Here is a 27188-nt window from a genome sequence, read left to right as displayed (position 1 = left end):
GGGTGCTTTGCTCTAATGCATGTCTCGAGGATCGATATTCGATTTACTTTGACACAGAGAAAACGACCCGAACTGCTTAAAACCTCACTGGCTTCATTGAAATGCATAGAGACATAAATTATGTAGAAATCTATGTCCCGCTAGAGTAAACCACCAAAGGAAAACACCCAACAATATTGTTTGAGGTGTTTTATGGAGGAGTGATGGCGGTATACAACGAGTCATTGATTGCATACAAAGCCATCCGCTGCAATTATTAGTCATTAAGACATGGTCGCAATGGCAATACGCCTAACTGGGTGGCCTCGCTAGTTGCCAGCAGTGACCACGCATCAGTAAGGCTAATCGCTAGCGTATCTGCTAAGGCGATTAGCTGTAGTAAAAGATTCGCGTCTTTTATTCTATACTTTCTTAAGCAATGGTGCCAAGCATTGCGTGTGTTGTGCATAACGCTGCTCATATGAGTGATGGTCTATACTCCATACAGGGCAAGCTATGTCTAACACGTCATACACCAACATCTACGTCGACGACAGCGTGATCAACGTTGCTAGGGACGTCATCCAGCAACAGGTAAAAGCAAACAAATGCGTCTACACTTTTCACAGCATTAAATGCTAAGCATTTTATGGCTCTTGCGGTATGTATGTATGTTCCTGTCTCGCATCGTGCCTGACCTCTTCAATAAAAAAATAAATGCAAGTGTCCGATGGTGGGATTGAAGCCCTACCCCCTAGCACAACAGCCCGATATTCAAACCATTAGGTCACACTTCTTATTTTCTTTATTTCCCATTCGGCCACACTCACACGCATGCATCTCTCGTAGCAGTGGCAACTAGCTATTTGAGACGATTGATGAGTGCGTGACATCGCATAGCACCTATCTCATACCCAAGCTAGAATGAAAAGCATGTTTAGCACTTCTTATTAACTCAAGCAGACTAGGGGACTATTTCTAACTGCCCGCTTCAAAGGGGATGCCAATTAATCATCAGCAGCAGCAGCTAAGCAGCAGCAGCACGAGCGAGAGCACGTGAGTGCGTGCCAGTTTCCGTACGGCCCATGACTTTCCATTGTCTGAACAAGTTGCATACAAAGTGAGGTCCAGTCAGTTACTCCCTATCTTCCCTCGTGGCACTAACAATACCTAGACGCAGTATGACATTGCACCACCTTCTGGAGCGGCCCACGATCCTCAGTCCTTCTCTCGTAGCAGATCTGTGGTCTATCTCCTCTCTCTCTCTCTCTCTCTCTCTCTCTTATCATTGTATACCCCCTTCCCCCCGTGCATGGTATCAAACTGGACGTGCGTCTGGTTAACCTCCCTGCCTTTCCTCTCTTCTATTTCTCTCTCTCTCTCTCTTCTCGTAGCAGCTAACTTAACTAGACGCAGTGCGACATTACACCACCTTCTGGATCGGCCAACATTCCTCAGTCCATTACTCGTAGCAGCCAGCACTACCTAGTCCGACATTGGCAGTTGTCGCCGTCATACTATCGTCGTCACCGTCGTCGTGCTGCTGTCGGCACACACACGCTCGCATCACAACCTAACAGTTACTCGGTTTGCATAAAGACGTTAGTCCATCTCGTGGCGTTTTGCAGAACCCCAAACAATGCTAGCTATATAAGGAAAACTAGCTGCAAAATGCTTCGCATGACATCAATTTCTAGAGTGCGTAGGATCTACGTACACAATTTCCGTTTATTCATAGTTGTAATAAGCCGTGTGTGGATAGCACGCACGCCTAAAAATTGTTCCTCTATACGTTAGGCGTTTTGGTATCTTGGATAACATATTAGCGCCAGCGGACAAGAGCAGAAGGGAGAGTTGTGCTGTCTACGTCTCCCTTCTGTCCTTGTCTGCTGGCACTAAAATGTTATCCAAGCACAAAAGTAGGATTATACTTTTCATGTATGCAAGTAGCATGGCACAAGATTGCGCGATGCTTCTTTTAAGCGCTCCTGCAGCGTTTTTGACGGCAACAAGATACTAGGATGCGCTTAGTATTAGTAATGCATGCAAACACACAGACTTATTTTACTTATTTCTCGTTCACTTCATATAGTTCTGAGCCTAACGGAACTTCTAAGTATAGAGGTTGGAGAGCAAATTCTATCGATTTCTGACCTAAACATTCCTTATCAAACAGGACTTGCATTTTATTTCTTCTCGCAAACAAACAAACATGAACAAAAGAGCAACGTACTGAGCTTGTACATTTAAATACGAAGTATTTCTTAGCGAGTTACGACCACCTTTTCGTACCTGGAATGTTTCTAGCCTCCTTCGTACACCGATGCCGGAGATAGTTCAGCCTAAAAATGTGGCCGATATGTGCCCTTTTACTTATATAAATTAAAAGAAGTGCAGGCGTACGTAGCAAAGCAAAAACATTTAATTTCGACGTTTCGGCCGGGGTCCGGCCTTCATCAAGAGTGCGATTGCAAGCACACAGAGCTCAATTTGTACAGCTTCTCTGTAACGAAGAAAAAGAAAAAGAAAAAAAAACGGAAAAAAAAAACGTGGTACCTGGTCTATGACCACAAACACGTGCACATTTAGGGACGTCATGCATACCAACACGTACATTGGCTCATGTCAAACTCAACGGAAATAAGAGAGAGAGAGAAAAAAGAACGTGAGTACAACCTTGAGCATGCACACAGTGGCGTGGAAAAATAATGTAGATAGGTAATTTGTGAGTAACCCACACGTGCACAGGTGCACATTCAGTCGTGTCCGCAAGGGAGGAACGATACAGCCAATTGAATGTAGGGGAGAGGGGTCACATGGTAACAAAGGGCATGCGAGGAGCGACAGCTGCCGGGAGAGTGTTTCTTTTTTTTTTTTTTTTCGAGGTTGCTGCAACTTTTGTATGACCACGCAGACGGTGCGTAGGATCTACGTACGTAATTTCTGTTCATTCATAGTTGTGATAAGCCGTGGGGGGATAGCATGCACGCCTAAAATTGTTGCTCTATATGTTAGGCGTTTTGGTATCTTGAATATGCATACATGATCGCTAGGAAATACATAAGGCACCAAGGAAAAATGTTCATTGGAGCACCAAACAAGTGGTATTCTTTGTGTAGGCGGGTAAGCTGTTTTTTACTCAAAATCTATGTGCGTATGAAAAATAAAGTAAAAGATAAATGAAAATTATATGACAAGGTGAAGTAATAAACATCAACATAACAGAAGAGGGAGGAGAACTTCTAATAAAGGAGGCGGAAATATACACATCACTTCATAAATATGGCATTTTACACATGTCATATATAATCGTTAGAAAATGCATAAAGCAACCAGGAAAAATATTCATTGGTGCACCAAACATGCCAAAAAATGCCTCTTATTCGTGAGGCATGCGTGTCAGCCTAATATGCTCTCATTTATTCCGTTTGAAAGTCATCTGAATGTGTATATTAGACACGACTCGCAGGCTTCTCTGTCGTAGTGAGTGGGGAATTCTGATTTCAAAATAGTGGCCTTAAATTTTTCGAAAGGATGGCCTAGTATGTTCACATGTTCGGAGAGGGGGAGCTGCGGTATAGATTTTACATGTGATTTGTGATTATTAAAGCATAGCCTGAAAGGGGTTTGCGTTTGTCCGATGTATTGTGCGCGGCAAATGGTGCATTCCAGGAGATATACAACGTTTCAAGTGTCACAGTTGTAATCCCCTTGAATTGAAATGAAGACGCGGTGCGCTTGGCCACATTAGCGGTATTCGTCATGGGACAGAGCCTGCATCGAGGTTTTTCGCATGGTGCGCAGCCTTTGAAGTTAGCTGAGTGAATTTTGGAGGACGTGACAACGTCTCTTAGGTTGGTGGCCCGTCTGTGTACCACCCGCGGAGGTTCAGGAACAATTTGGCACATTTTCTCGCTCTGATGTTTCCGGAGGATACGGCCGGTGAATGTTAGGATTTCATGCTGAATACGTGAGGACACAAGCAGTCATAGAGTCATTGCATAATCAAGGAGTCCAGAATGCATACGTGAATATATTTTACAAATATCTACAAGGATTGCACAGCAACCTTGTTTCTCCACAAGAAAAGTAGAAAAATACCTATCAAGAAAGGGTTCAGGCAAGGAGACACAATCTCTCCAATGCTATTCACTGCATGCTTAGAAGAATTATTCAAGCTCTTAGACTGGGAAGGCTTAGGAGTGAGTATCAACGACGAATATCTCAACAACCTTCGGTTTGCAGATGACATAGTCCTAATCAGCAGCAATGGGCACGAATTACAGCAAATGATTGAGGACCTTAACCGCGAAAGTGTAAGAGTGGGGTTGAAGATTAATATGCAGAACACAAACATAATGTTCAATAGCCTGGCAAGGCAACAAGAATTCAAGATCGCCAGTCTGCCTCTAGAGTCTGTAAAGGAGTACGTTTATCTAGGCCAATTACTCACAGAGGACCATAATCATGAGAAATAAATTTACAGTAGAATAAAATTGGGTTGGAGTGCATACGGCAGGTATTGCCAAATTCTCACTGGGAGCTGTATTTAAAAAGAAAAGTGTGCAATCATTGCATTCTACCGGTGCTAACATATGGGGCAGTAACTTGGAGGTTAACAAAGAAGCTCGAGAACAACGTAAGGACCGCACAAAAAGCGATGGAACGAAAAATGTTAGGCCTAACGTTAAGAGACGGGAAGAGAGCGGTGTGAATCAGAGAGCAAACGGGGATAGCCGATATTCTAGGTGACATTAAGAGAAAGAAATAAAGATGGGCAGGCCATGCAATGCGTAGACGGATAACCAGTGGACCATTAAATTACAGAATGGATACCAAGAGAAAGGAAGCGCAGTCGAGGACGGCAGAAAACTAGGTGAGGTGATGCAATTAGGAAATTTTAAGGTGCAAGTGGGAATCACCTAGCGCAATACAGGGGTAATTGGAGATCACCTTCGTCCTGCAGTGGACATATAAATAGGCTGATGATGTTGATAATTATGATTATTAATACAGATTGGGCGATAGTAACCTGGGCAGTAACGGTAACCTTTCTTGAAGACTAGAACAATGTTTATGACGCGCCAGTTGAAGGGAACACATCCATCAGCGAGAGGTTGTGTAAATATGATTGACAAAATATAGCTTGTGGTGTTTTTCGTGTGTTAAGGCACTTTCGCGAAGCCAGGGTGGAGTAAAAAATGTGTCCTTCGATCGCTCAGTTAGCTTTCCTTATTCATCTGCAACTGTGTAGTACCTGTCCCAAGTAACTGTTGCTTAGCTTTTCTGGTTGAGCAAAATAGCCGCGTTTTCTTATTATTTAGGAGCTTCAGGCTAGTATTAAACCAGAGTGGCTGGGTGCTCTCGGCAACTGCGATGGTTAGAATGTACGAACCTATAAAGTGTTGTATTTCTCTTTAAAATGTAACGAGTTAGAGTTAAGATTAAGTTGTTGATAGGAAGAGGCGAAATTCACGGAAAAGGTTGTAAGTTCTTCAATCATGCTAGCACAGTCTGTTTTGTGATATAAGCTGAGCTTTTTTGTTTAACTTTTTGCTTTTAGGTACGTTACATTTAATCGTGCCATGCACAACTATGTGATACTGAGATCAGGCAACAAGGTAACAGGGGAAAACATTTCAGTGGGCGTCGTAAGGACAAGGTCGAGGATATTGTTAGAATGATCGCTAATGCGCGTTGGCTCAGTGATCAATTGAGATAAAACATGTGTCGACAAAGTAGCTGTTAACGTTTGGTTATATTCTTCCCAAAGTGCATGCTAAGTTGGACCATGTTACTACAGAAAGGTTAAAATCCCCACAAAGCAGGATATGCGTATTGTGATCAGCAGTGGCAAGGGCCGTCAAGCAGTCATAGAACTGCATATAGGAGTTTTCACTACTCGGGCGTCTGTAGCAAATTTCAATGAGCATGCGCGGATAAGTCGCATTACAGCATAGCCAAAGTAATTCCCGCTATAAGCGTAAATTGATGAGTGTGCATTCGAGAGGACGGTTGCTGACGATAAGAACACCCCCGCCACGTGTGCCATTGTGCCTGTCTTTGGGGAATACGTCGAAATTAGAAAAATAAGGTAAGATTTCACTGTCTTTTATTGATTAATTGAGCCATGTTTCTGTTAAAAGTACAATATTGCAGCAACAATAAGACACAAGACAGTACAAGGAATCACGTTTAGGAATGCCGCCGCGAACGTTGGCATATAAGGGTTGGTTCAGAGGTGTTGTTTGCTTTCTGTGGTGTGGGCGATTACTATGACTTAAGTTCGACTACCAGCCTTGCACAGTGTTTATAAACAAAAATTTTGTTTTGTGTTAGTTTGTCGTACCGTAGCTTGAAGTTTGTGTTATCTGCCTTTCCGATTTGAATTCACTGTCTACGGGCAAGAAGGGTGTTGGGGGAATAGTCTTCGCTAACGATGTATCCAGTACGTTCGAATTTCATGGCTGATGAAAGAATTCGTTCCTTGTCTTTGAAATGTGGCAGCTTTAGAATGATTGGTCTGTTTTTATCATTTCTGTGAGTTCGAAGCAGGTGTACTAATTCACTTACTACGGGGCTCGAGAGCTATGCCAAGGAGTTCATTACAGTGGTCAATGAGTAACGCCCCACTTTGATTCCAAGTCACAAGCTGCATGTCTTTCAAGCTGTAAAAAGCAATATTGTCTCGACGGGATCTGTTTTCGGCGACGTCAATACGGGCAATCCGGTCCGATACACGTGTCAGGCACTCATTTGTGCGATCGTGAAGGCTCTCTAATTCGGACTTCATAGCAGTGAGCCTTCATACACTAGTTCCCGTGTGCTCAGTGGACGATCACCTAGTCACCTCTCTCTCTCTCTCTTCTTTATATTCTTCTTTCCCCTTCCCCAAGTATAGGACAGCCAAACGGACACCTTTCTGGTTTACGTCCCTGCCTTCTCTCTTTCTGTTCTATTTCCCTCTCTTCAGTCCAAGCAATGCCAGCGGACTAGTTGGTATGAATCCATAGATGGATGTACACCGTAAACGAGACTATAAGACAATAGAAAGAAGGGCCGGACACAAGCGCCGGACTCAAGTATGACAAGGAAGTCTGGCACGGCTGTGGACGACACGAAGGTCGCCGACAGAAAGACACAACAGCGTAGGTTTAGCCAGGCGCACCAGGAAGAGCGTCGAGCCCGAGCTTCACTTCAGTAGCGCTGGCGATCCGGCTGCGGAGCTCTGCACGGCGCACTTTTTCTTCCTTACATCTTCCCCCCTCACTGAAGACTGAGCCGCACAGGAGGCCTAAGGCGTTGTGAGGACGAAGGGCTCGTGATAAGGCTTGAGCCGATCGACGTGGACAGTTTCGCGGCCTCGGCGACGCAAGTCCGTAGGGGGTGTCAGAGGTTCGATGACGTAGTTCACCGGAGAAGTTTGCTGCAGAACCCGGTAGGGTCCATGGTATCGGGATAGAAATTTGGAGGAGACACCTGGTGTTGAAGTAGGAGGCACCCACAACCAAACGAGAGCGTCAGGCGAAAACTGGGTGTGGGGGCGCAATTGACGAAATGTCATGACGAAATTTCTGTAGCGCTCCTTCTTGCGTTGTAAGGGAGCGAGCTAGTTGCCGACATTCTTCTGCATACCGGGTGGCTTCGGAAACCGGTGTACCCTCTGATAAGTCGGGACGGTAAGGAAGAATAGTGTCAATGCGAAATGACGGTTCTCAGCCATATAGAAGAAAGAAGGGAGAGAAGCCCGTCGTTGCCTGGGGTGCCGTATTGTAGACGTACGTGACATAGGGAAGGATGAGGTCCCATTTGGTGTGGTTGGAGGCGACATACATCGAAAGCATGTCGCCAAGAGTTCGGTTAAAGCGCTCTATCAATCCATTTGTTTGCGGGTGATATGCGGTGGTACAGCGATGAATAATGCGGCATTCAGTTAGTTCTTGAATGACATCGGCGAGAAAGACGCGGCCTCGGTCGCTCAGGAGTTCGCGGGGAGCGCCATGACGTAGAACGAAGCGTTGAAGCAGGAAGGAGGCAACGTCACGAGCCGTCGCGGCTGGTAGAGCGGCCGTTTCTGCATACCTCGTGAGGTGGTCTATAGCTACAATGACCCAGCGATTGCCAGCCGCTGTGTATGGCAGAGGCCCGTATAGGTCTATTCCAACCCGGTCAAAGGGTCGCGAAGGGCACGGCAAAGGTTGCATTGGTCCAGAAGAGCGACAAGGATCAGGCTTGCGGCGTTGACATTCTGTGCAAGAGCGAATGTACTTTTGCACAAATGTGCACATACCGCGCCAATAAAACCTATGACGTAGTCTCGTGTAAGTCTTGAAGAGACCAGCGTGTGCACACTGAGGGTCGGCGTGGAAAGCGGCGCAAACATCAGTGCGGAGCTGCCAGGGTATTACAAGCAGCCATTTGCGGCCGTCGGAACTGTAGTTACGGCGGTAGAGGATTCCGTCGCGGATGGCGAAGTGCGAAGCTTGTCGGCGTAGCGCTCGGGAGCGTCGGCGTTCAGGTGAATCAGAGATGTCATCAATCAAAGCTTAAATCCAGGAGTCCTTGCGCTGCTCCAAAGCCATGTCGACAGAAGCGAATGGGGGAAGTGGGTCGTCTAGGACGGAGACACTGACAATGTCGGCGTGGACAGGTGAGCGCGAAAGAGCATCAGCATCGGCGTGCTTCTTGAGGGAGTGGTAGACAACCCGGATATCGTACTCTGGAGCCTCAGTGCCCACCGGGCTAGGCGGCCGCAGGGATCATTGAGGGACGACAACCAGCAAAGTGCGTGGTGATCGGTAACAACATCGAAGGACCGGCCGTACAGGTATGGACGAAACTTTGTAATGGCCCAGATGATCGCTAGACATTCTTTTTCCGTGACTGAATAATTCGCTCCAGCTTTCGTGAGAGTGCGGCTCGCGTAAGCAACAACATATTCTTGGTAGCCGGGCTTTCGCTGGGCGAGCACAGCGCCAAGACCAACGCCGCTAGCATCCGTATGGATTTCCGTGGGAGCAGTTGGATCGAAATGGCGCAGTATCGGTGGTGTTGGAAGCAGGCGACATAGCGTCGCGAAGGCCTCGTGGCAAGCCGGGGACCACGCGGAAAGATTGGGGTCTCCCCGAAGTAGCTCTGTCAGCGGTGCCATAATCGAAGCGAAATTTCGAATGAAGTGGCGGAAGTACGAACAGAGGCCAATGAAACTACGCAAGTCTTTTATAGACGTTGGCCTTGGGAATTCTTTAACAGCTCGGAGCTTTGCGGCATCGGGGAGAACGCCGTCCTTTGACACGACATGTCCGAGAATTGTCAGCTTGCGTGCCCCCAAGTGACATTTCTTCAGGTTGAGTTGGAGACCAGCGTCACTGAGACAGCGTAAAACCTGCTTCAAGCGATGAAGGTGAGTAGCAAAGACTGGTGCAAACACTACTACATCATTCAAATAACACAAGCACGTGTTCCATTTGAGGCCTCGAAGAATAGTATCAATCATCCGCTCAAAAGTCGCGGGCACGTTGCAAAGGCCGAATGGCATCACACGAAATTCAAATGAGCCATCTGGTGTGATGAAAGCAGTTTTAGGCTTTATCGTCTGCAGCCATAGGTACTTGCCAATAACCAGACCGTAGATCCAGGGACGAAAAGAACTCTGCACCTTGTAAGCAGTCTAAGGCGTCATCGATCTGCGGCAATGGATAAACATCCTTTCGGGTTATTTTGTTTAGGCGACGGTAATCCACGCAAGAGCGGATCGAGGCATCCTTCTTTTTAACTAAAACAACTGGCGATGCCCATGAACTGTCGGACGGTTCAATGACACCACGCTTGAGCATTTCACCTACTTGCTCATCAATGACGCGTCGTTCTGTCGAAGATACACGGTATGGTCGCTGCCATAGCGGTGAGTGAGCACCGGTGTCAATCCGGTGACATACAGTCGTAGTTCGGCCCATATAAGTGCTATGGCTGTCAAAAGCAGGGTGAAATTTGTCGAGGAGATGGAGGAGGTCATGGCGTTGCTTGGGGTTTAAGGTGTTGTCGATGACGTGGCTGAAAACGTCTTCAGGCGATGTGGCAGGTACGGGACTACCGGAGAGGGTGTTGACCTCGGACGATCCAGTAGAAAGTTCCAACACGGTAATGGTGTCGTAAGGCTCCACAGTGCCGAGAGATTTACCGCGAAGCAACGTAATCGGGAACAGGAAGTGGCCGTGCGGAGTAAGGGACCGAAGAAAGGCGTCGTGACTTTTCGTATTGAGCGGCATAGTTTTTCGGCAATCACAGATATGGCGGCACCTGTGTGAATGAGGGCAAGCACAAAGACACCTTCAACAGCGACATCAATAACGTTGGGCGGCGAAAGAAGAGGGCTTGAGCGTTGCGACGATGACGAAGTTCTTGCCTCGGGAACTGCGCCACTTAGTTTTCCGTGTCAGCAGTAGAGGGACGTCGACGCATCGGGTAAAGCGAGCGCCGACGAGGAGAAGGAGAACGGCGGTCAGAAACTGGGCGAAGGCTTGGGTGGGGGAAGTGGTAAATCGCGGTCTGGAGCGTAAGACAACGGATGGTCGTACGCTGCTGTGCGTGGGTCGTCACGTGGATGAAGTGGACGGCGACGGCACAGGCGTGCAACGTGTCCAGGAATACCACACGAATAGCAGATGGGGCGATTGGCCACTGTACGCCAGGGATTAATTACTCGATGGACTGGAGGTCGTGGCGGCGTGGACGTAAAAACAGGGCTAGGCATCGGAGGCGGAGCCCGGAACGTCGGTGGGCGTGGTCGTGCGACGGCGTCGGCGTAAGTCCATGGGGCGGTGAGTTGAGGCGCCCGCTCCAGAGGGAGGACCTCGGACACTTGTTCTTCTGTAACGTGTCGTAGGGTCGGACTAAGGGACGACCTTGACTCCGGCGGGTTGGAGATAAGGGAGAGCTGGCGAGCAACTTCTTCCCGGACGAAAGCCTTGATCTGCGAGAGGAGGGTGGGATCTTGAAAAGCAGAGGTCAAGCCGGACAACGATTCCTGATGGGGAACAGGACGGCGGGTGAGGAGGCGTTGACGGCGGAGCTCATCATAGCTTTGACATAGTTCAATAACTTGGGCAACAGTAGAGGGGCTCTTTGAAATCAGCAACTGAAAGGCGTCCTCGTCGATGCCCTTCAGTATATGCTTGATTTTATTGCCCTCAGTCATGGATGCATCGACGCGTTTGCAGAGAGCGATGACATCTTCGATGTAACTGGTAAAGGTCTCACCAGGCTGCTGAGAGCGCGACTGCAGACGCTGTTCGGCACGAAGCTTTTGAACAGCAGGGCGGCCGAAGACCTCGCTGAACTTTGTCTTGAACCCAGTCCATGCTTGGGACTTCGCTTTCGTGGTTGCGAAACCACAAGTGGGCAATTCCGGTGAGGTAAAAAGGGACGGTGGTCAATTTCGTGACGTCATCCCATTTGTTGTTAAGACTGACGCGTTCGTATGATGATAGTCATCAACGTCGTCGTCATCAGCACCGCTAAAGATGGGAGGGTCCCGCTGAAGGAGTGTGCGGGGCATACGGAGGACTGGGGAGCAGGTGGTGGTAAGCTCGTGGCGCTTGCGGAGGTCATGATGGCAGGGATGATCCGGCTGCGCAATTCCAGGATTACAGGAGAGCCAGTAAACCTCCACCAATTATGACAAGGAAGTCTGGCACGGCTGTGGACGACACGAATGACGTAGACAGAAAGACACAACAGCGTAGGTTTAGTCAGGCGCACCAGGAACAGCGTCGAGCCCGAGCCCCGCTTCAGTAGCGCTGGCGATCCGGCTGCGGATATCTACACGACGCGCTTCGTCTTCCTTACACAACTAACGTTTGGGGGGCTGCCTGCCATTATACGTATATAGGCAGGCAGCCCCCTGGTGGTCAAAATTATTCCGAAGTATCCCCGCTACAGCGCACCTCATAATCAAATCGTGGTTTTGGCTCGTAAAACCCCAGAATTCAATTCAATTCAGGCAGGCAGCTATTACAAAACCAACAGAGCAAACGTAGGAAGTAATCATGCGCATGTAATAAACGCTACAATTGTGAGCAACAAATTGCGGATCACATGCCGACACACCGCAATAGCATCCCTGCGCCTGTTCATACATGGTCACACGCGCATACATTCAACAAAATGCAATCTCATTTCTCGTTTACAATGCAATGCAAATCTATTCACTCTTGCGCTACACCCAGCCATGTTTTTATCCAGAACGTATGATCTGTATAACGTTCACTGCGCTTGGAATCAGCCTGCAGGGCTGATTACTCCCAGCCCCAGCATTCAAATCGCGTTAAAGATTCGCTGTCTGTTAAACGAGGTTCCTGCAGCTAAACAAGGATGAAATGCCCTGGACCTATAAAACGGAAAACTTGGTGCGACCTCTTTCAACGCTTTTGTCTTCCCTTTCTCTCTATTTCTCTCTCTATCTCTCCGTTAAAATAGAACACTATCTGGTAGGTCTTCTCACGAGCTCTTGCCCAATCCTTTCCTCCGGCGCTTATATTGGGCCATCTGCCACGTCACTTGCTGTTTCGCCATCATTTTTCAAGTAAGTGTTAGTTTAGAGTTACCACCAATATTGCAGGCGCCTATATTTATTTTTACCAGATTCACGATATCAGTTAAACTCAGTGAGAGCTCACTCTGAGGTCTGAGATTAGAAGCACTTTCCGCCGCCGTTGTTTTAAAGGGCACACTCTCAGGTGATTGTAACGTGATAGCGTTAAGAGCCCCGTGTCGCAGAAAATCCGGTGTCGGCATCGGCATCGGCGTGGACGTCAGCGGCGTTGTCCGTTAGAGAAAAATCATCCCGAACCACGCAGGCCCTCCGCGCGGCGCGTAAGCGTTACTGAACTAATTGAATTTGTCAAAGTTAAATCCGTCAGAAAATTTGCAAAGTACGACGTAACCACAACCTAGAGACATGATAGCGTCGGATTGGAATTTGAATACACGAGAAAACATAATTCTGTTACGCCCAAACTCAAAAACAAACCCTCTTTCCAGCTGCCGTTTGGGGTCTGTCTTAGTGGGAGCGGCGCGCCGCTGGGTTCCTTGCAGCACCATCCAGATGGCGCTCGCCTCCACGCATCCGCGGAGTGGTTGGCGAAAAATGACGTATGGGGGAAACTACAGAATTGTTTTAGGCCAGGATGACGCTTAGAGGATAATATCTTTGTACTAACTCAGTGCACAGATATTTCAGTAGCTCAGAATAGACCTTTATCGATAGCATTTTTAGATATTAAAGGAGCCTATGACAACGTACACAGTGAATTGTTATGGGATATTCTTATGAACGAATTGGCACAGATCACAATTTCGTGGAGCTGCTGAGGTAGGTATATGGAGACAACCGAGCACAAGCTGTATGGGAAGGTCGAAAAGGTATTTGGTTAAAGGTGAATTCCCTTGGTGGGAATTCCCCAAGGACTGAAGCAAGGATGTCCTCTGTCTCCATTGTTGTTAACGCTTTATGTTAAGGGCATAGAAAGATGACTGGAAAGTAGCGAATTAGGGTTTGATTTATCCTACATGGTGTAATGGACAAATGGTGCAACAGAAGGTTCCTGGACTGATGTATGCGGACGACATAGTGCTGCTAGCGGACAATACAAGAGATTTGCAGAGACTTGCGAATATCTGTGGCAACGCAGCGACAAATCTAGGCCTTAAGTTTAGCACAGAGACATCGGGAATTATGATCTTTAATGAATAGGTGAGTAATTACGTGGTCTCAATTCAACAGCAAGTCACACCCATAGTCAAGCAATATAAATACCTCGGCGTATGCATAAACAAAGGAAAGACTTACTCAAGCACCCACCAACGTAATCTGAAAATAAAGGGGAAGCGGAATGCAGCAATAATGAATCACAGAGCACTGTGGGGCCACAATAGGTATGAGGTGGTGCGTGGAATATGGAAAGGAGTAATTGTGCCAGCGTTAACGTTCTCAAATGCCATTCGATGCTTAAAATATCTTGTCGGGGTTGAAAGTTTACCAAAGACTGGTAGGCCGGTTGGCTTTGGAAGCCCATCGTAAAATCACAAATGAGATAGCGCAGGATGACATGGGTTGGGCCCCTTTTGAAGTCCGAGAAGCGCAGAGCAATATTAGTTTTGAAGAAAGACTGGAACTTGGATGAAAATAAATGAGCGGCTAAAGTGCACAAGTATCTGTACCTGAACAGCGTGGACACAGAATGGAGGAAGAGGTCAAGAATGAATGAATGAATAAATTTTTATTTCCCTTTTTATGAAAGGGGAGGAGCCGGGGGAGAGAAGGAGGTCTGTGTGCGCCAGACTCAGCACCTTATGTTGCCAGACGTCCGCCTACCAGTCGTGGTAGGCCTCCGCTACCTCCTCAACCCACCTCAGGACTCATTCCTGTAGGGTGGGATCGGAGCTGCGCAGGGCAGTCTCCCACAGCTCCTCTCTACTAATTAATGGTTTGAGGGCTTTAGTGCATGAGGGCCTGGACTTAGTGCATGTGGAAGTGCTGCAGCTGTGGCTGCAGCACTTTTATATGCGTATATGCGTAAGTACTATACGGCCCGTAATATAAACGTACATATGCGCCAGAGGTTAAAAATCCGCTAGTTTATGATATCCGCCGCTGTGGAGTCAGTTGGCGAATATAACCACCGAGCAGATGTTTTTGACTGGCACATACAGCTGTTTGAGCCGCCATGAGCAACCTACAACAAAAGGCACCGTTAACGAAAAGACAGCAGTGTGACCAGTGGTTTCATAGTAAACATGTCAAAAACCTTAAGTGAATTTCTGTATGAAACAACCTCCATCTCCCATTTCGAAAGGTTGTATGCATATCCCACAACCATTCAAACTATTCACTTTGAAATTATTCTACATTAACCAGTATTCGCTTCGATTTCCCTTCGAACCAAAAATTGAAATTCGCACAAGACTCCTGCAATATTCCAATCGACACCGTAGTTTCTGTTCAAATGGTTTCCTGTGCGCGAATATGCTTCTAAATTTGGACCGACAGTCATAGGTTCCCCTACTTCAAACTTCAGACACTCAAATTGGAACGGGTATTTTGCCGCGAAAATAGACAATCCCACGCACGTGGGGTGTAGGACTACGCGTCTATAATAGATTTCGTTCGTATCTTTTTAAGTGATGGCCTCTGCGATTAGTCATTCGCAATAAATGGCGATTTGGATAAATAGATGAGCGCTCAAAAGGTGGAGACTATAGTATAAAACGGCTGGAAGATTTGGGTCCGCGAAAGGAAATAAGAAATATGCGAAAATAAAACGAGCTTTCCATTTTGAATATGTAGCTTAGTCTATTTAAATATTTAGACACGCTCTGTGACATACGCTGTGTGACATACGTCAACAGGAAATTCGCAACGGGAAATTCCATGCGTCATTCTGAAAATTCATTCCAAGTGAATACGCCTGGCAATCTCACCGGCTACAATTCGTAAATTGCAATATGTGTCGTAAAGTAATTAACTAAGAAGTTAATTAGTGAGTTTTTGTTCATTAGTTGAATATGTGTGTCGATTTCTCGTGCTACTAATGTCCGCCTCATCGAATAGCCCAGCTCAATGATGAGAATTATGCAACCTGCGACAGGCGATTTCTAAAAATTCCGTAAAACTTAAAAATTAACACACTGTATAACGGGATAATGTAGTTTTCTGAAAACTTACAAGTGCGGACAACCTTCGCGCTTGCCTGATTGCTTGCTTGTCTTGCTTCATTTTTAAACCATAAGTGAGCAAGCAACGCGGCCGCTGCTACTGAACGGTGCTCACAAGATGGTGTCGCGAGCAGGACAGGATACCGCCTGCGTAAAGTGGCACACATTTCTGCTGGACATAAATTAAAACAGCAAATGAAACTGGAAATTTGCCAAAGCAAATAAAAATAAGCGATTATGTCTAATTTAAGGATCAATAACTTATATGTTAACATTTTGTTTCTAACTTCTTCTGACATGGCGTGTTGTCCAGTACCTATTGGTGCAAAAGTGAGGTTGAAGCCGGATTGCTACGGGAAGGTAAACATTTTGACAGAATCACCTGTCTACTTAGGTATATCAAAATTACCGAATTCCCGACAAAAAAGGAATTTATTAGTTCCAACGTTCTTGTGCCAACTTGGGTACAAGTACGCCCCGAATAAAATACAAGCAAATTTAGTTTTCATGCACTCCTGAGCCTTAAACTATGACGAATATGTACAATGTATTGGGTACTACTTCGCTTGCCATATAAAACGCCATCAACACGAATAAGCGCGGGCACAATAAAGGGTGCTGGGGACATGTAAGCTCACCCCCACGTACAAAATAAACCTACGACATTTTCGGTTTTAATCAGGCTAGAAACAAACTAAGCTTTGTGCGCTTATTTCCTTTAAGTGAGAGCACGACGAAGCTTTTCTTTGCGAACTTCGCCGGGTTTTCGTGACTGTGGATGCTGTGGGGCTGCTCTCTTGCCGAATAGGCCAACCAATCACAGCGGAGGACGCGCACGACGTCACCGCCACTGGGTTCCTTGTACCACCACCAGATGGCGCTCGCCTCCGCGCATCCACGGAGTGAGAAAAATAGAGACCGTGAATTGGATGCAAAGAATGGAAACGAAAAGGACAATGGAGATTCACAAGAATGAGAAGAAAGAAATTAGAAGGGAAAATCTGTACGATAACACAAAGGGCAGTGCCTTGCTATTTGAGGCTCGAGCCGGTTGCCTAAGGACGAAAACATATCGGAAAAATATTCGGAACTAGATGAGACATGTGTATGCTGCAGTAAAGATCCAGAGACCACTCAGCACATCCTAATGGAATGCGACGGGATCCACCCAGCGAGAACCGTAGGTAACGTGCAATTCCCAGAAGCGCTTGGGTTTAAAGTGGAAGGAAACAAACAGATCAGCCGTAGAGATCAGCAAGAGACGATTAGAGTACTGGTGGAAAAAAGCAGGGAGAAGATGGATACGACCTAATCTCTTAAAATCATAGGCAGCGGTACAAGGAAAATTTTTGAAAAATAAAAATAATGAGAGGTATACAAAAATGCTAGATAAAGAACATGTATAGTATACCTGATTAAATCAAGCAGGCTAGGTGACTATTTGTCGCCGCCCCGTTTCAAAGGGGATGCCAATAAATCATCATCATCATCACCGCGGCAGCGGTGGCGGCCTGCTGCTTTTTACACATGGAAACATATGCTAAGTTAAATCTTGTTGAACTATCCCAAGCAGTTTCAATTTGACCTTAAGTTAAATTTGTTGGCGAAAATATGAGGGAGCTTACGGAGCAAACAGAAAAACTGGTTAGCTCATGCGCAAGCATGGTATATGCAGCGCGTGCAGAGCATGCGACTCTTAAGCGTTAAACATTTCTGTTTGCCAGTGTTCGTCTTCTACCGCTCACACCATCTCCTGGCTGATTCAGGTTACCGGCGATGCCTTCTTCGTCTGTGATGTGAGGGATCTGGAGTACAAAGTGAACTTATGGAGAAGCGAAATGCCAAATGTGACGCCTTTCTTTGGTGAGTGTTTCAGGAAGCATTAAGTTGTACACAACTCAAGCTTGCGAGGCCTACCTACTAATATTCTGCAGTAATTCTGCTGTAATTATGTTGACTATGTTTTACTGTGTGACATTTCATTGTCAAATGAGCTGCCGCGTCCAAAGCGTTCGGTTTTTTTTCCTAGGTCATATTTTAACACTGTATTACTATATTAGCACATTTCTTACCCTATATTTTTTGTATAGGTATTCTAGCCATTGTATAAGTAATAATTTTTATTGTACTTTCTCCCCTTACACAATGCGACTAGTGGCCTGTAAGGTAGCTTTAAATAAATAAATAAATAAATAAATAAATAAATAAATAAATAAATAAATAAATAAATAAATAAATAAATAAATAAATAAATAAATAAATAAAACAAGCGTGCAAGCAAACTTGCCTTTCCAGTACCATACAAGCTCTCGCGCTTCAGAACATGCTGCAGGCTTTCTGTTTTTTCTGTGTCTAACTGGGGGTCCGCCCTCTCGGTCCGCCGCCGGCAGTAGTGGAAGTGGACACTGCGCGATTTTGTCCACACTTGGCTTCGCGTTCGGTGGCACCATTGCAGAAGCGAAACAGTCGATTGAGTGACACCGCCAGTGACAGCGCGGAACTCTACTCGGCGAGCAGAGAATACTCTGAGGAAAGCTTCAAATCCATGCTAAGCCACAACGCGAAGCGGATGAGCCTCAGGGCGTCGTCACCTACTAGTACATCTACAGTGCAGAACACGAATTGCCCCGGGCACCCGCCATAGTCTTCATGCCCGTGATTCCCTCAGACAAACTGCGGCATCTGAATAGGCAAGCTGTCTCCGCCTTTTTTGAAAGATTGGTACTAATTGAATGAAATAACTAATATAAGAATTAAAAATCGCAAGGACATCCTTGTCGCAGATGTCTTGCATTCGACCGCATTTGACACCTTGTGTACAGTGACCGATTTGAACGGGATCAAAGTGCCCGCATTCCAGTCGGCAAGAATACAGCATATGGCGTCATCTACAACGTAGATGTTGCAAAACCGAATGAAGACTTATCTAGCCTAGTAAGAAAGCCACTCCTGAGGCTACCATCATGAAGGTTTCTCTCATTGGCACTACATGGTGCGTGAAGATTGTCTTTAAGGGCGACAACATACCACATAATGTCAAGGTGGACCACTTTCATCACCCCGCAAAACCATTAATTCCCACAACTCTGCAATGTCACAAGTGTTTTCTCTTGGGTCACGCAAGATGCGTTTGCAATAACGCAGTCGTGTGTGCACGCTGCGCTGAGTCCCACACCACGTAATCCTGCCAAGCAACTGTGTTTAAGTGCAGGAACTGCCAAGGATCGCATGGAGCCACATCCAGAAATTTTCCCCGAATCAAGCAGGCGTTGAGTATCCACAATCATACGGTAAGAAAAGGCTCCACATACCAGGAAGCCTCTGATTCCGTGAAAAAACGACGATCACGCCGCCGACGATCCTCCAAAATCACGAAAGTCTCCTCACAGTGCCAATCTAGCCCAGAGGCGTCACCACCTCGTATTCTGAAACAGCAGTTTTTGAGCGAGACCAGATGCAATATTTTGCATGACAAAAAAGCCCAGAAAAGGGTTTTCGTTGCTGCCTGGCCTACAATGCCTAATGCAAGCCCCCCTGGCTGAGCCTCAGCAGCATACATCGCCAACATCAAGCCTATCTCCTACTGATGACAAGTTACCTGAACAGATGTTCAGCTGGTTCATATGCTAAAGACAATGATGACTGCGATCCGCACACTTCTGGATAGCATGGAGACTTCGACTTCTCTGTGTGCTTTGCAAGTGCTGGATGCTCTCGCTCCTGTGCTTGAAAGCATTAGTAACATGGCTCGCCTACTTCTGTACAATGGTCTTTTTCCTGTAAAAGTTAAGAATACCTCAATTATTCAGTGGGATTCGTGAGGCCTCCAGTAACGCATTTCCGCTGCTCGTCAAATTCTTAATGTTCATCGGTTCCCTATTCTGGCCATCTGTGAACCAAACGTGTCAAATATCTTCAGATTATCAGGATACGAAGCTTTTGTTTCCGCCACGTGTGACAAAAGTAGCAAGGTCCTCGTTTATGTTAGAAGGGAGCTCACCTACGTGGCCCAGGCCATGCCTACCCATGACGACAACCAGTATTTGGGCCTTAGCGTAGAGAAGAAGAGTCTATTCATTGCACTCTTCACCCGCTACATTTACCCATCAAGTCGTTCAGATTGTGAAAGGTTTGCAAATCTCCTGACAACGACCTCCGGCCCCTGGATAATCACAGGAGATTTCAATGCTCATCACCCACTTTGGGGAAGTACAAAAGCCGATTGAAGAGGCATGACTCAATAGATTTTGCCTCTGAAGACAACCTCTGCCTCTTGAATGATGGCAGCCCGACATAATTGAGAGGATCGTCGAAGAGCAGCTGAATAGATCTGTCTTTGGTGTTACAATACCTTACCTCGGGCGTCCGCTGGTTTACTGACTTACAACGCCGTAGAAGTGCAGATATTCCCTCTTGCTAACAACGCTCCAAGCGGTAATACATACGACCCCTAGACGAATTCAACTGTCAGTATTTCAAACCTCTGGCCTTCGTCCTGCAGTGGACATAAATATAAGCTGATTATGATGATGATGATGATGATTTCAAACCTTTATGGAAACCGAATTCAAGGGCGGCTTTGCACGTAACATAGAGCTTTGATTTCGGGCTCAGTGCATTCTCGTGGTTAGCTACTCGCACGGACTGTGACATTAAAATATAAAGATCCCGTGCTAGTGCATCGGCGCGCCGAGAAGAGATTCAGACGCGCGAAGTAACTTCTCAACCTTAGAGAGGTCAGGCGTACGCAGAAGAAAATACGTCGTCGCATGGACGAATCAGAACACGAACGATAGAAATAATCCTGTAACTCGCTGGACCCCCGCAAATCGCTCTCGCACATATGCAGAGCTCTCCAGGTCCTTCGCGCTTCTCCCCAGCAATGCTATCTTTTTAGGGAGCTAGCTCTCCACCAAAGACGTCGAGAAGTGGCTGTTGAAGACTTTTGTGAGTTCATCGCAGGTAAAATAGTGTTACTAAATTATCCGGAATTGTGCGAGGTCCCCTTCATGCAAGATTCTGCAATCAACGAACCTCTTTTTATGGAGGAAGGCTGCTCTGGCAAGTTGCCGGCGTTTATCCCCCGGGCTCGACGATGTAAGGTACACCGCATTTCGCCACCTTGACCATGAAGCACGAGAGATCCTGCTACACCATCTCAACGCCTCGGGGAGCGACGGCTTTGTTCCCTCTGAATGGAAGCATGCCCGTCTTGTCCCAACCCTAAAGAAATTAAAGTCGCCGCTCGAACTAACATCATACACCGGCCTATTTCTGTCGCCAGCTGTGTTGGCAAGTTAAAGGAAAGGATTATCCTCACGCGCCTTGAGTGGTTTCTTGTATTTATCCAGGCGCGATGACATGCTTTCGACGTGGCCGTTCGTTGGTCGACAACGTCGTCGACCTTGTATCTTCGATTCAGCGACATAAACCAGTCAAATGTCACTCTGTAGCGGTATTTTTAGACGTGAAGGGCGCTTATGAAAATGGTTCTCATGAAGCCATTCTGGACGCCCTCGTGACTGCTTACATTAGGGACCACACTTTTCTATGGAAGTGGAGCTACCTGACCCGAAGAAGCTTCTTCTTTGCGCAATTGGTGATGCCCTGTACTTTTGAAGCGTTTATAGCAGAGCACGTTGCACTGAACCGGTTTGGGCAAGGAGGTTCGGAGTGCTCGCGGATTCAGGCTTCATGAAGCCGTGAGTACATTGACTTTCGTGTGATAGCACTGTAAGAATAGGAGAGATTATTTAGTGTGCGCAAAAAACATGTACACGAAACACAATTCGCAAAAAAAACGGTTCTCCCCTTGCTGCTTGAACCCGGTACGTCTGTGTTTTGGAAGCACTCCTTCAGCGGTCCTCCGTAGCACAGGCATATTTTGGCACTGCAACAGAAAGCTCATTGCATGTCCCACACACAGAATTCCCGGCAGTTACACATGCATACAGATAAATGCATGTTGGCTTGAGTCCTATTTGCAAACCTGAATTAATCTATTTTTGGACAACAAAGTAATAATACGGAAATGAGAGGCACAGCGGTGAAATGATGGACCAATAGAGCCGCCTATTATGGTTTCGGATGTCATATTGCTTGCGATGATGATTACTGGGAAGCAAACATTTAGGCAAAGTCTAATAAAATGAGTGTCTGCACAGTGTGTAAGCTTAAAGTTAAACTAAGTCGATAACTAACGCTGCAGAATGCTGTTTACCTTGTTATATCTTCTCCCCAATTCGTATCGTTGAAAGAAAAGGCTGACTTCAATTGCCGTCATCTTTCTAAGAATACGAATACAAAAACATCACTAGCGAGGATTTTATCAACAACACAGAAAGAATAGAACGAGCCACAAGTGCTTACCGTGTTAAGACATAATGCCATGCACTGTTGGTCACTTTCAGCCGTCAAGTGCTGCACAGACCTGGTAGTTCTGCGTACGCTCAGCTCTCTGGGAGTCAACTTCGACTGTTCCAACAAGGCACGTACTGCAGTTCTGCACAAGCTGTCCTTTCATTCAGTGCGTGGCTCACTGACTTCACTCACCCTCTATACGAGGCCGTGTCGCCGTTTGGTAGCGTATCTTACAGGAAACGATACGTGACTGCAGTTTTAGCTGCAAGACATTTCCAACACGTCATCTACTTTCCGGGAAGCCAGGTAGCGAGCCCGTATGCATAAAATGTTATTACATTAAAATTAATCTTAAAAACATATTCCAGTCAATCGGGGTGTTAGACATATTGTTAGCGAGGGCAGACGGCCAATGGCCAAGAGCGTTTATGAACAAAACGTCTCGTGAAGTCAGCCCCTAATGTTGCTATTGGAAAGTTTGCTGAGCAAACACCGCAGTGCCCAATTTGTCCCGACCAAAACAAATACCAGCAAATCATCAGTACTCGTATTCCTTCGGAACTGTGATTATTATTATTATTATTAGTAGTAGTAGTAGTAGTAGTAGTAGTAGTAGTAGTAGTAGTAGTGGTAGTAGTAGTAGTAGTAGTAGTAGTAGTAGTAGTAGTAGTAGTAGTAGTAGTAGTAGTAGTAGTAGTAGTAGTAGTAGTAGTAGTAGTATTTGATATGAAAACACACACACACAATGAGGGAAACAGCGAATGAGCAGGCTGGCAACTGCTACCTAGAGGGGCACAAAGCCTGCCTACTCTTTAGGAATGAGAGGATAGAAAAGTAAGTTGAAATTAAGGTGAAGGGAAGTAAAGAAAAAATAAACAGCAAGATTACAGGGCACAATAACGAAAGTACAGCAAGGCATACAGTGAGCAAGGAGGTAGAGAAACATACAGGAACAGAAACACACGCGGGTGGCACTAATTAAAGAAGGATGTAAATATACAAAAACAAAGTTAGCAAAAATATTTCGTCCCTTGCAAAGTCTCTCACAAACGGGAAGTCAAGCCAGCTTCTAGTAGAAATGTAAGCAGGGTGCGATGAGCCTGGTCGCTTCGAGAAGCACAGCCACTCGGATACCAACAATGATCAAGGGTCGTACACTGCAGGCCACGTAGGCTATAGTCCCTTAGTAGCGACGTGCGCTGCGAAAGGAAAGCAGGGCACTCTAAGATAAGGTGCTCAAGTGTCTCGCAGGAACCACAAGAAGCACACGCCGGGGTGTCTACACGTCCTTGCCGGTATAAACGTTCAGACACCAGGACACAGCTGACCCTTAACTTGAGAAATAGACCTCTAGCACAACGAGGCAAGCCTCGACCACGAACACATGGAGGATCGATCCTTTAGTAACACCCTGGTCTGGGTGCTGCTTGAGGAGGTATCTTCGAATCAACAAAAGCGTATCGTCAAGCCTGCATAAAATTTCCGGACAGTCACATTCATTGTGAGCACTAGAGGAAGCGAGTTAATCAACCTCTTGGCTTCCGGCGATACCTACGTGCGAAGGTCAACGAGGGATGCTCCACGAGATGTAACTCTGCTGGCAGACTCAATGATGCTACACACAACTGGGCGATCAGCGTCACTTCTCTGTAGTCTGTTGAGGGCAGTGCAGGATGTTGAGGGCAGTGTGATATTTTTTGATGCATCTAGGGCCGTATTCTGAAACGTTCCATTTGGGCGAAATTTCGTTTTTCGCTTTCAGGCGCGCGCTGATTGGCTGGTTGAGCAAAACCGGAAAAGAAGTCGTGCCACCTAGTAGTTCCGGTGTACGTCATTTTGACGTCACGGTGTCAGTGCGTGCTCCCGACATGTATTGAATAAACGAACATGCATGTGTCGTACTGCGGCCGATACATTCGAAAACAACACACCCGAACCGCTCTGCACTCGCACGGTGCGCCCTCTCGTGTGTTTTGCGAAGCGTTCGAGAGCGCGTGTTGTTAGTGCATGCTGACGTCACGGGTAAGCAGCCGGTTGACTTATTGAACGCGACTTTCGCCGAGGCGCGCCGAAGTGGAACGTTTCAGAATACGGCCCCTAAATCTAGACGCCCCCCCCCCCCTTCCCTCCCCCCCCCCAGCGTTTTTGCATACTGTCTACATCGGAACACGTTCGCCATGACCGGAAATTGAACGCGCTACGTCGTGCTTAGCGGCAGAAACACTATCAGTATTTTGAATTTAGGTAGAAGTGCACCGTACTGCACAGTGCACGCAACGCATATATTCTGATGTCGGAAAGAGTCAAACGTCCAACAGTGTAGTCTTTCAAGAGAGCGGTGCAATTTTCATGTCCTTTGGTTCGCAGCAATCGGAATCCACCTGTGACAAGTAGAGCCATGTACAGTCGTTCATTTTGGCGCATAGATGCCCCGACGGCTGCGCACAATAACATCTCAATGCGTTCATCACCAGGTTCAGATTCAGAAAATTCTCAGCGTGATTCCAGCCGAGTTCTTTACGTCAACGTTCCTGTTGTCAAGCGAGGCTTACGCACACAAACCTGACCTGCTGTGAAACTCGCTGTATAATTTATACCACGATCAAAAACGAGAACCCGTTACGTTGTCGTAAAGGACACGTTCGCTCTAAAGTAACGGAATGAGCTTCGAATATCAGCCTTTATTCTCTGATTTCAAGCGTACACAACAGGCAGTGGACGCGACGCACCTGTTTGAAAATGTACTGTCATAAACGAAATCTGAAGAATCCCTTTTCCACGAGGACTCATCTCACCCACTAATACGAATGTCGGTCGTGGGCTCAATGTTTACATTTTAATTCGACCACTTATATCTTAGACCCTGGCCTAAATTCCCTGGTGTAGTAGATGAAGAACAACCGAGGTCCGGAGGCCAATATTTCAGTTTTCAGACATTCGTTCCACCGCTACCCATGCCAGACGAGTGTACTATACAGCAAGAACTGTAACACGAACATGAACAGATAAACTAGGACGGTGTCTCTCTCTCACTTTCGGTTCCATGTTGACAAGCGTGCATACATCACTTGCGTGATGCTTTCTCGCTCGCAAAGTTTCCGGCTAAAACGTGTCAAGCGCCCAGCAGTACACCGACACCCCATCGCGCTTTGATGTAATCAGGGTTGACAGGTGTTCTCGCCAGTCTTTATCCGTCAGCATTTCAGCTGTAGGCTGATAAAACTGTCGAACTGCAAGGTATGACACCTGGCACTCCCAGCGACGGCCGCACTATTATTGCGCCAAGCACATCATTGCTGTTGGTCGGGCACTTTCGCTAATTGTATGCCCTACAATTGACTGGCATCTACTCCTAAGAAAAGTTCTAGCATTAAGAACTTATTTTGTGAATACGGGCCGCGAATTTTTAGTGGCGGAAGTGTTGCGCTTGTTTTGTTGCTGGCTCTATAGTCCGCCCGGTGCAGCATTTTCCTCATACGAGCCTTCTATCACCTCATTCTCGTCCAAACACGTCCCTGCAAACAAGCACATCAAACAAGCACATCCGCCTAATTTTCCTTGGAATAACTTACGCCATTTATTCTGCCTTCAACTTCCAATTCGGTGCCCTTTAATCACCTGTAATGACAGAGTACAAAAGTGGACACCCTGAGGAAACGATGTTCCTATGGCACCTCAGAAGCATTGCAAGACGATGTCTTCCCGTAACTCTATTATATCAGACGCATTGTGACTTACTTTATAAAATAATTTATTTCTGCCTTGTTGCTTGTCCCTCCCTCTTCCTTGTTTGTCTGTGCTGCAATACACTTTCAAAGTGAACCAACTCAACGAAATCAAGCTGTTCCTTCTTCCAGTTAAGCTTCAATCGCAGTTCGCTTGTTGATGTCACTGACAAATAGTTCTGGACCACTTTTCGTTCCAACCTTCGCGGCCTATGTGCATTCACCTTGCTTGCGCTGTAGTTTTCGTATAAGTAAGCGTGGCCTATAATTATGAACATTTGTAAATTTAAAAATCTTGATTTCGAACATTCTGTTGCTCTCGTTCATACTGCGTTACTTTTTCGACGTGCAGTAGCGAATTGCGTGAACCGCTGCATTTATATTCGTAAAGCAGCATTGTCCACTGCCATCAACGGCCGTGTTTCGCAGTCTGATATGAAAATTAGCCTGTTCGAGCCTTTATACAAGGCAAGTCTTCCCACACAGAACAAAGAAATTAAACTATAGTTTATAGGGGATCATATTTTACCAAAATGGTGTACTTATGGCATGTCGCGCGCTTGACAATTTATGTTGTGAGCAATGTCAATAATAACGCTAATGAATTAAAGTACCTTTCGTTTCTAAAATGTAGAAAAAGAATCAGTTTGTTGATCAACTACGTCACGCATGCAGGTCGAGATCGAGATCGTCATGCAGCTCGGCGTGTCTCCGGAACGAATTGTTTTTGCCAATCCCATCAAGAGCGTAGAAGACCTCGACTACGCCAAGCGGAACAACGTCACTCTCATGACGTTCGACTCCACTGACGAACTCGACAAAATCAGGGACAAGAATGCCAGGTATATACGAGTCTACTTAAAATAGAACTGAATGCTTGCTAAGGAAGCCAGCCGAAACTTTATCAGACCACCTACGCCGCGCGAAAACGTTTAGCACTAATATGAAACTTTTCCAGTGCTGCTACTGCACGCAGCTCGAGCGCATATTATATCTGTAACGTGGAAACTGAAACGCATACGCAAACCTTTTCGCCGCATGTTTGATACAAAGTACCATGCACTCCGCAAACGGCGTTCTATACGCCGTTGATTGTGCTGATGTTCACGTTCGGGATATTATTGCTTTGTCAACAAAAGAAATCTGTAGAGCACTCCGTTCAAGTCAGCAAGGTGCGCAGCCGAATGCAGCGGGACGCGGCATTAGCCCCTCATACCAGGTCAAAACGTAGGGGGTTTCGAAAACGCTTTCAATCGCTGCCATCCTGTGCTGCAGCAGTGGCATTCAGTGGTCTCTCCAGCACTCCTTAACAGTGACAGCTGTTATGTGCTTGTCGCAGCGCCGATGTGCCGACGCATTGGCGACTACGAAGTCCGCGAAAGCACGAGCGGAGCGACCGCGTTGGCGTTG

General features: G+C 46.5%; 1 protein-coding gene across 1 annotated transcript in view; it reads left to right on the top strand.

The window, feature by feature from the left end:
• The first annotated feature begins 207 nt into the window (after positions 1 to 207).
• The window catches only part of LOC119465281 (ornithine decarboxylase), a 64953-nt gene continuing 37972 nt past the window's right edge, over positions 208 to 27188 (top strand). Inside the window, exons 1-4 of the mRNA XM_049670904.1 lie at positions 208 to 573; positions 17460 to 17556; positions 22104 to 22180; positions 26454 to 26620. Coding sequence (XP_049526861.1) covers positions 496 to 573; positions 17460 to 17556; positions 22104 to 22180; positions 26454 to 26620 — 419 coding nt within the window. The 5' untranslated portion in view covers positions 208 to 495. The remainder of the gene's footprint in view (positions 574 to 17459; positions 17557 to 22103; positions 22181 to 26453; positions 26621 to 27188) is intronic.

The sequence above is a fragment of the Dermacentor silvarum genome, chromosome 1 (genome assembly GCF_013339745.2).
Source record: "Dermacentor silvarum isolate Dsil-2018 chromosome 1, BIME_Dsil_1.4, whole genome shotgun sequence".
In the NCBI taxonomy this organism is placed as follows: Eukaryota; Metazoa; Arthropoda; class Arachnida; order Ixodida; family Ixodidae; genus Dermacentor; species Dermacentor silvarum.
Note: the sequence above shows the minus strand (reverse complement) of the source record. Positions and strands in the feature narration are given on the sequence as shown.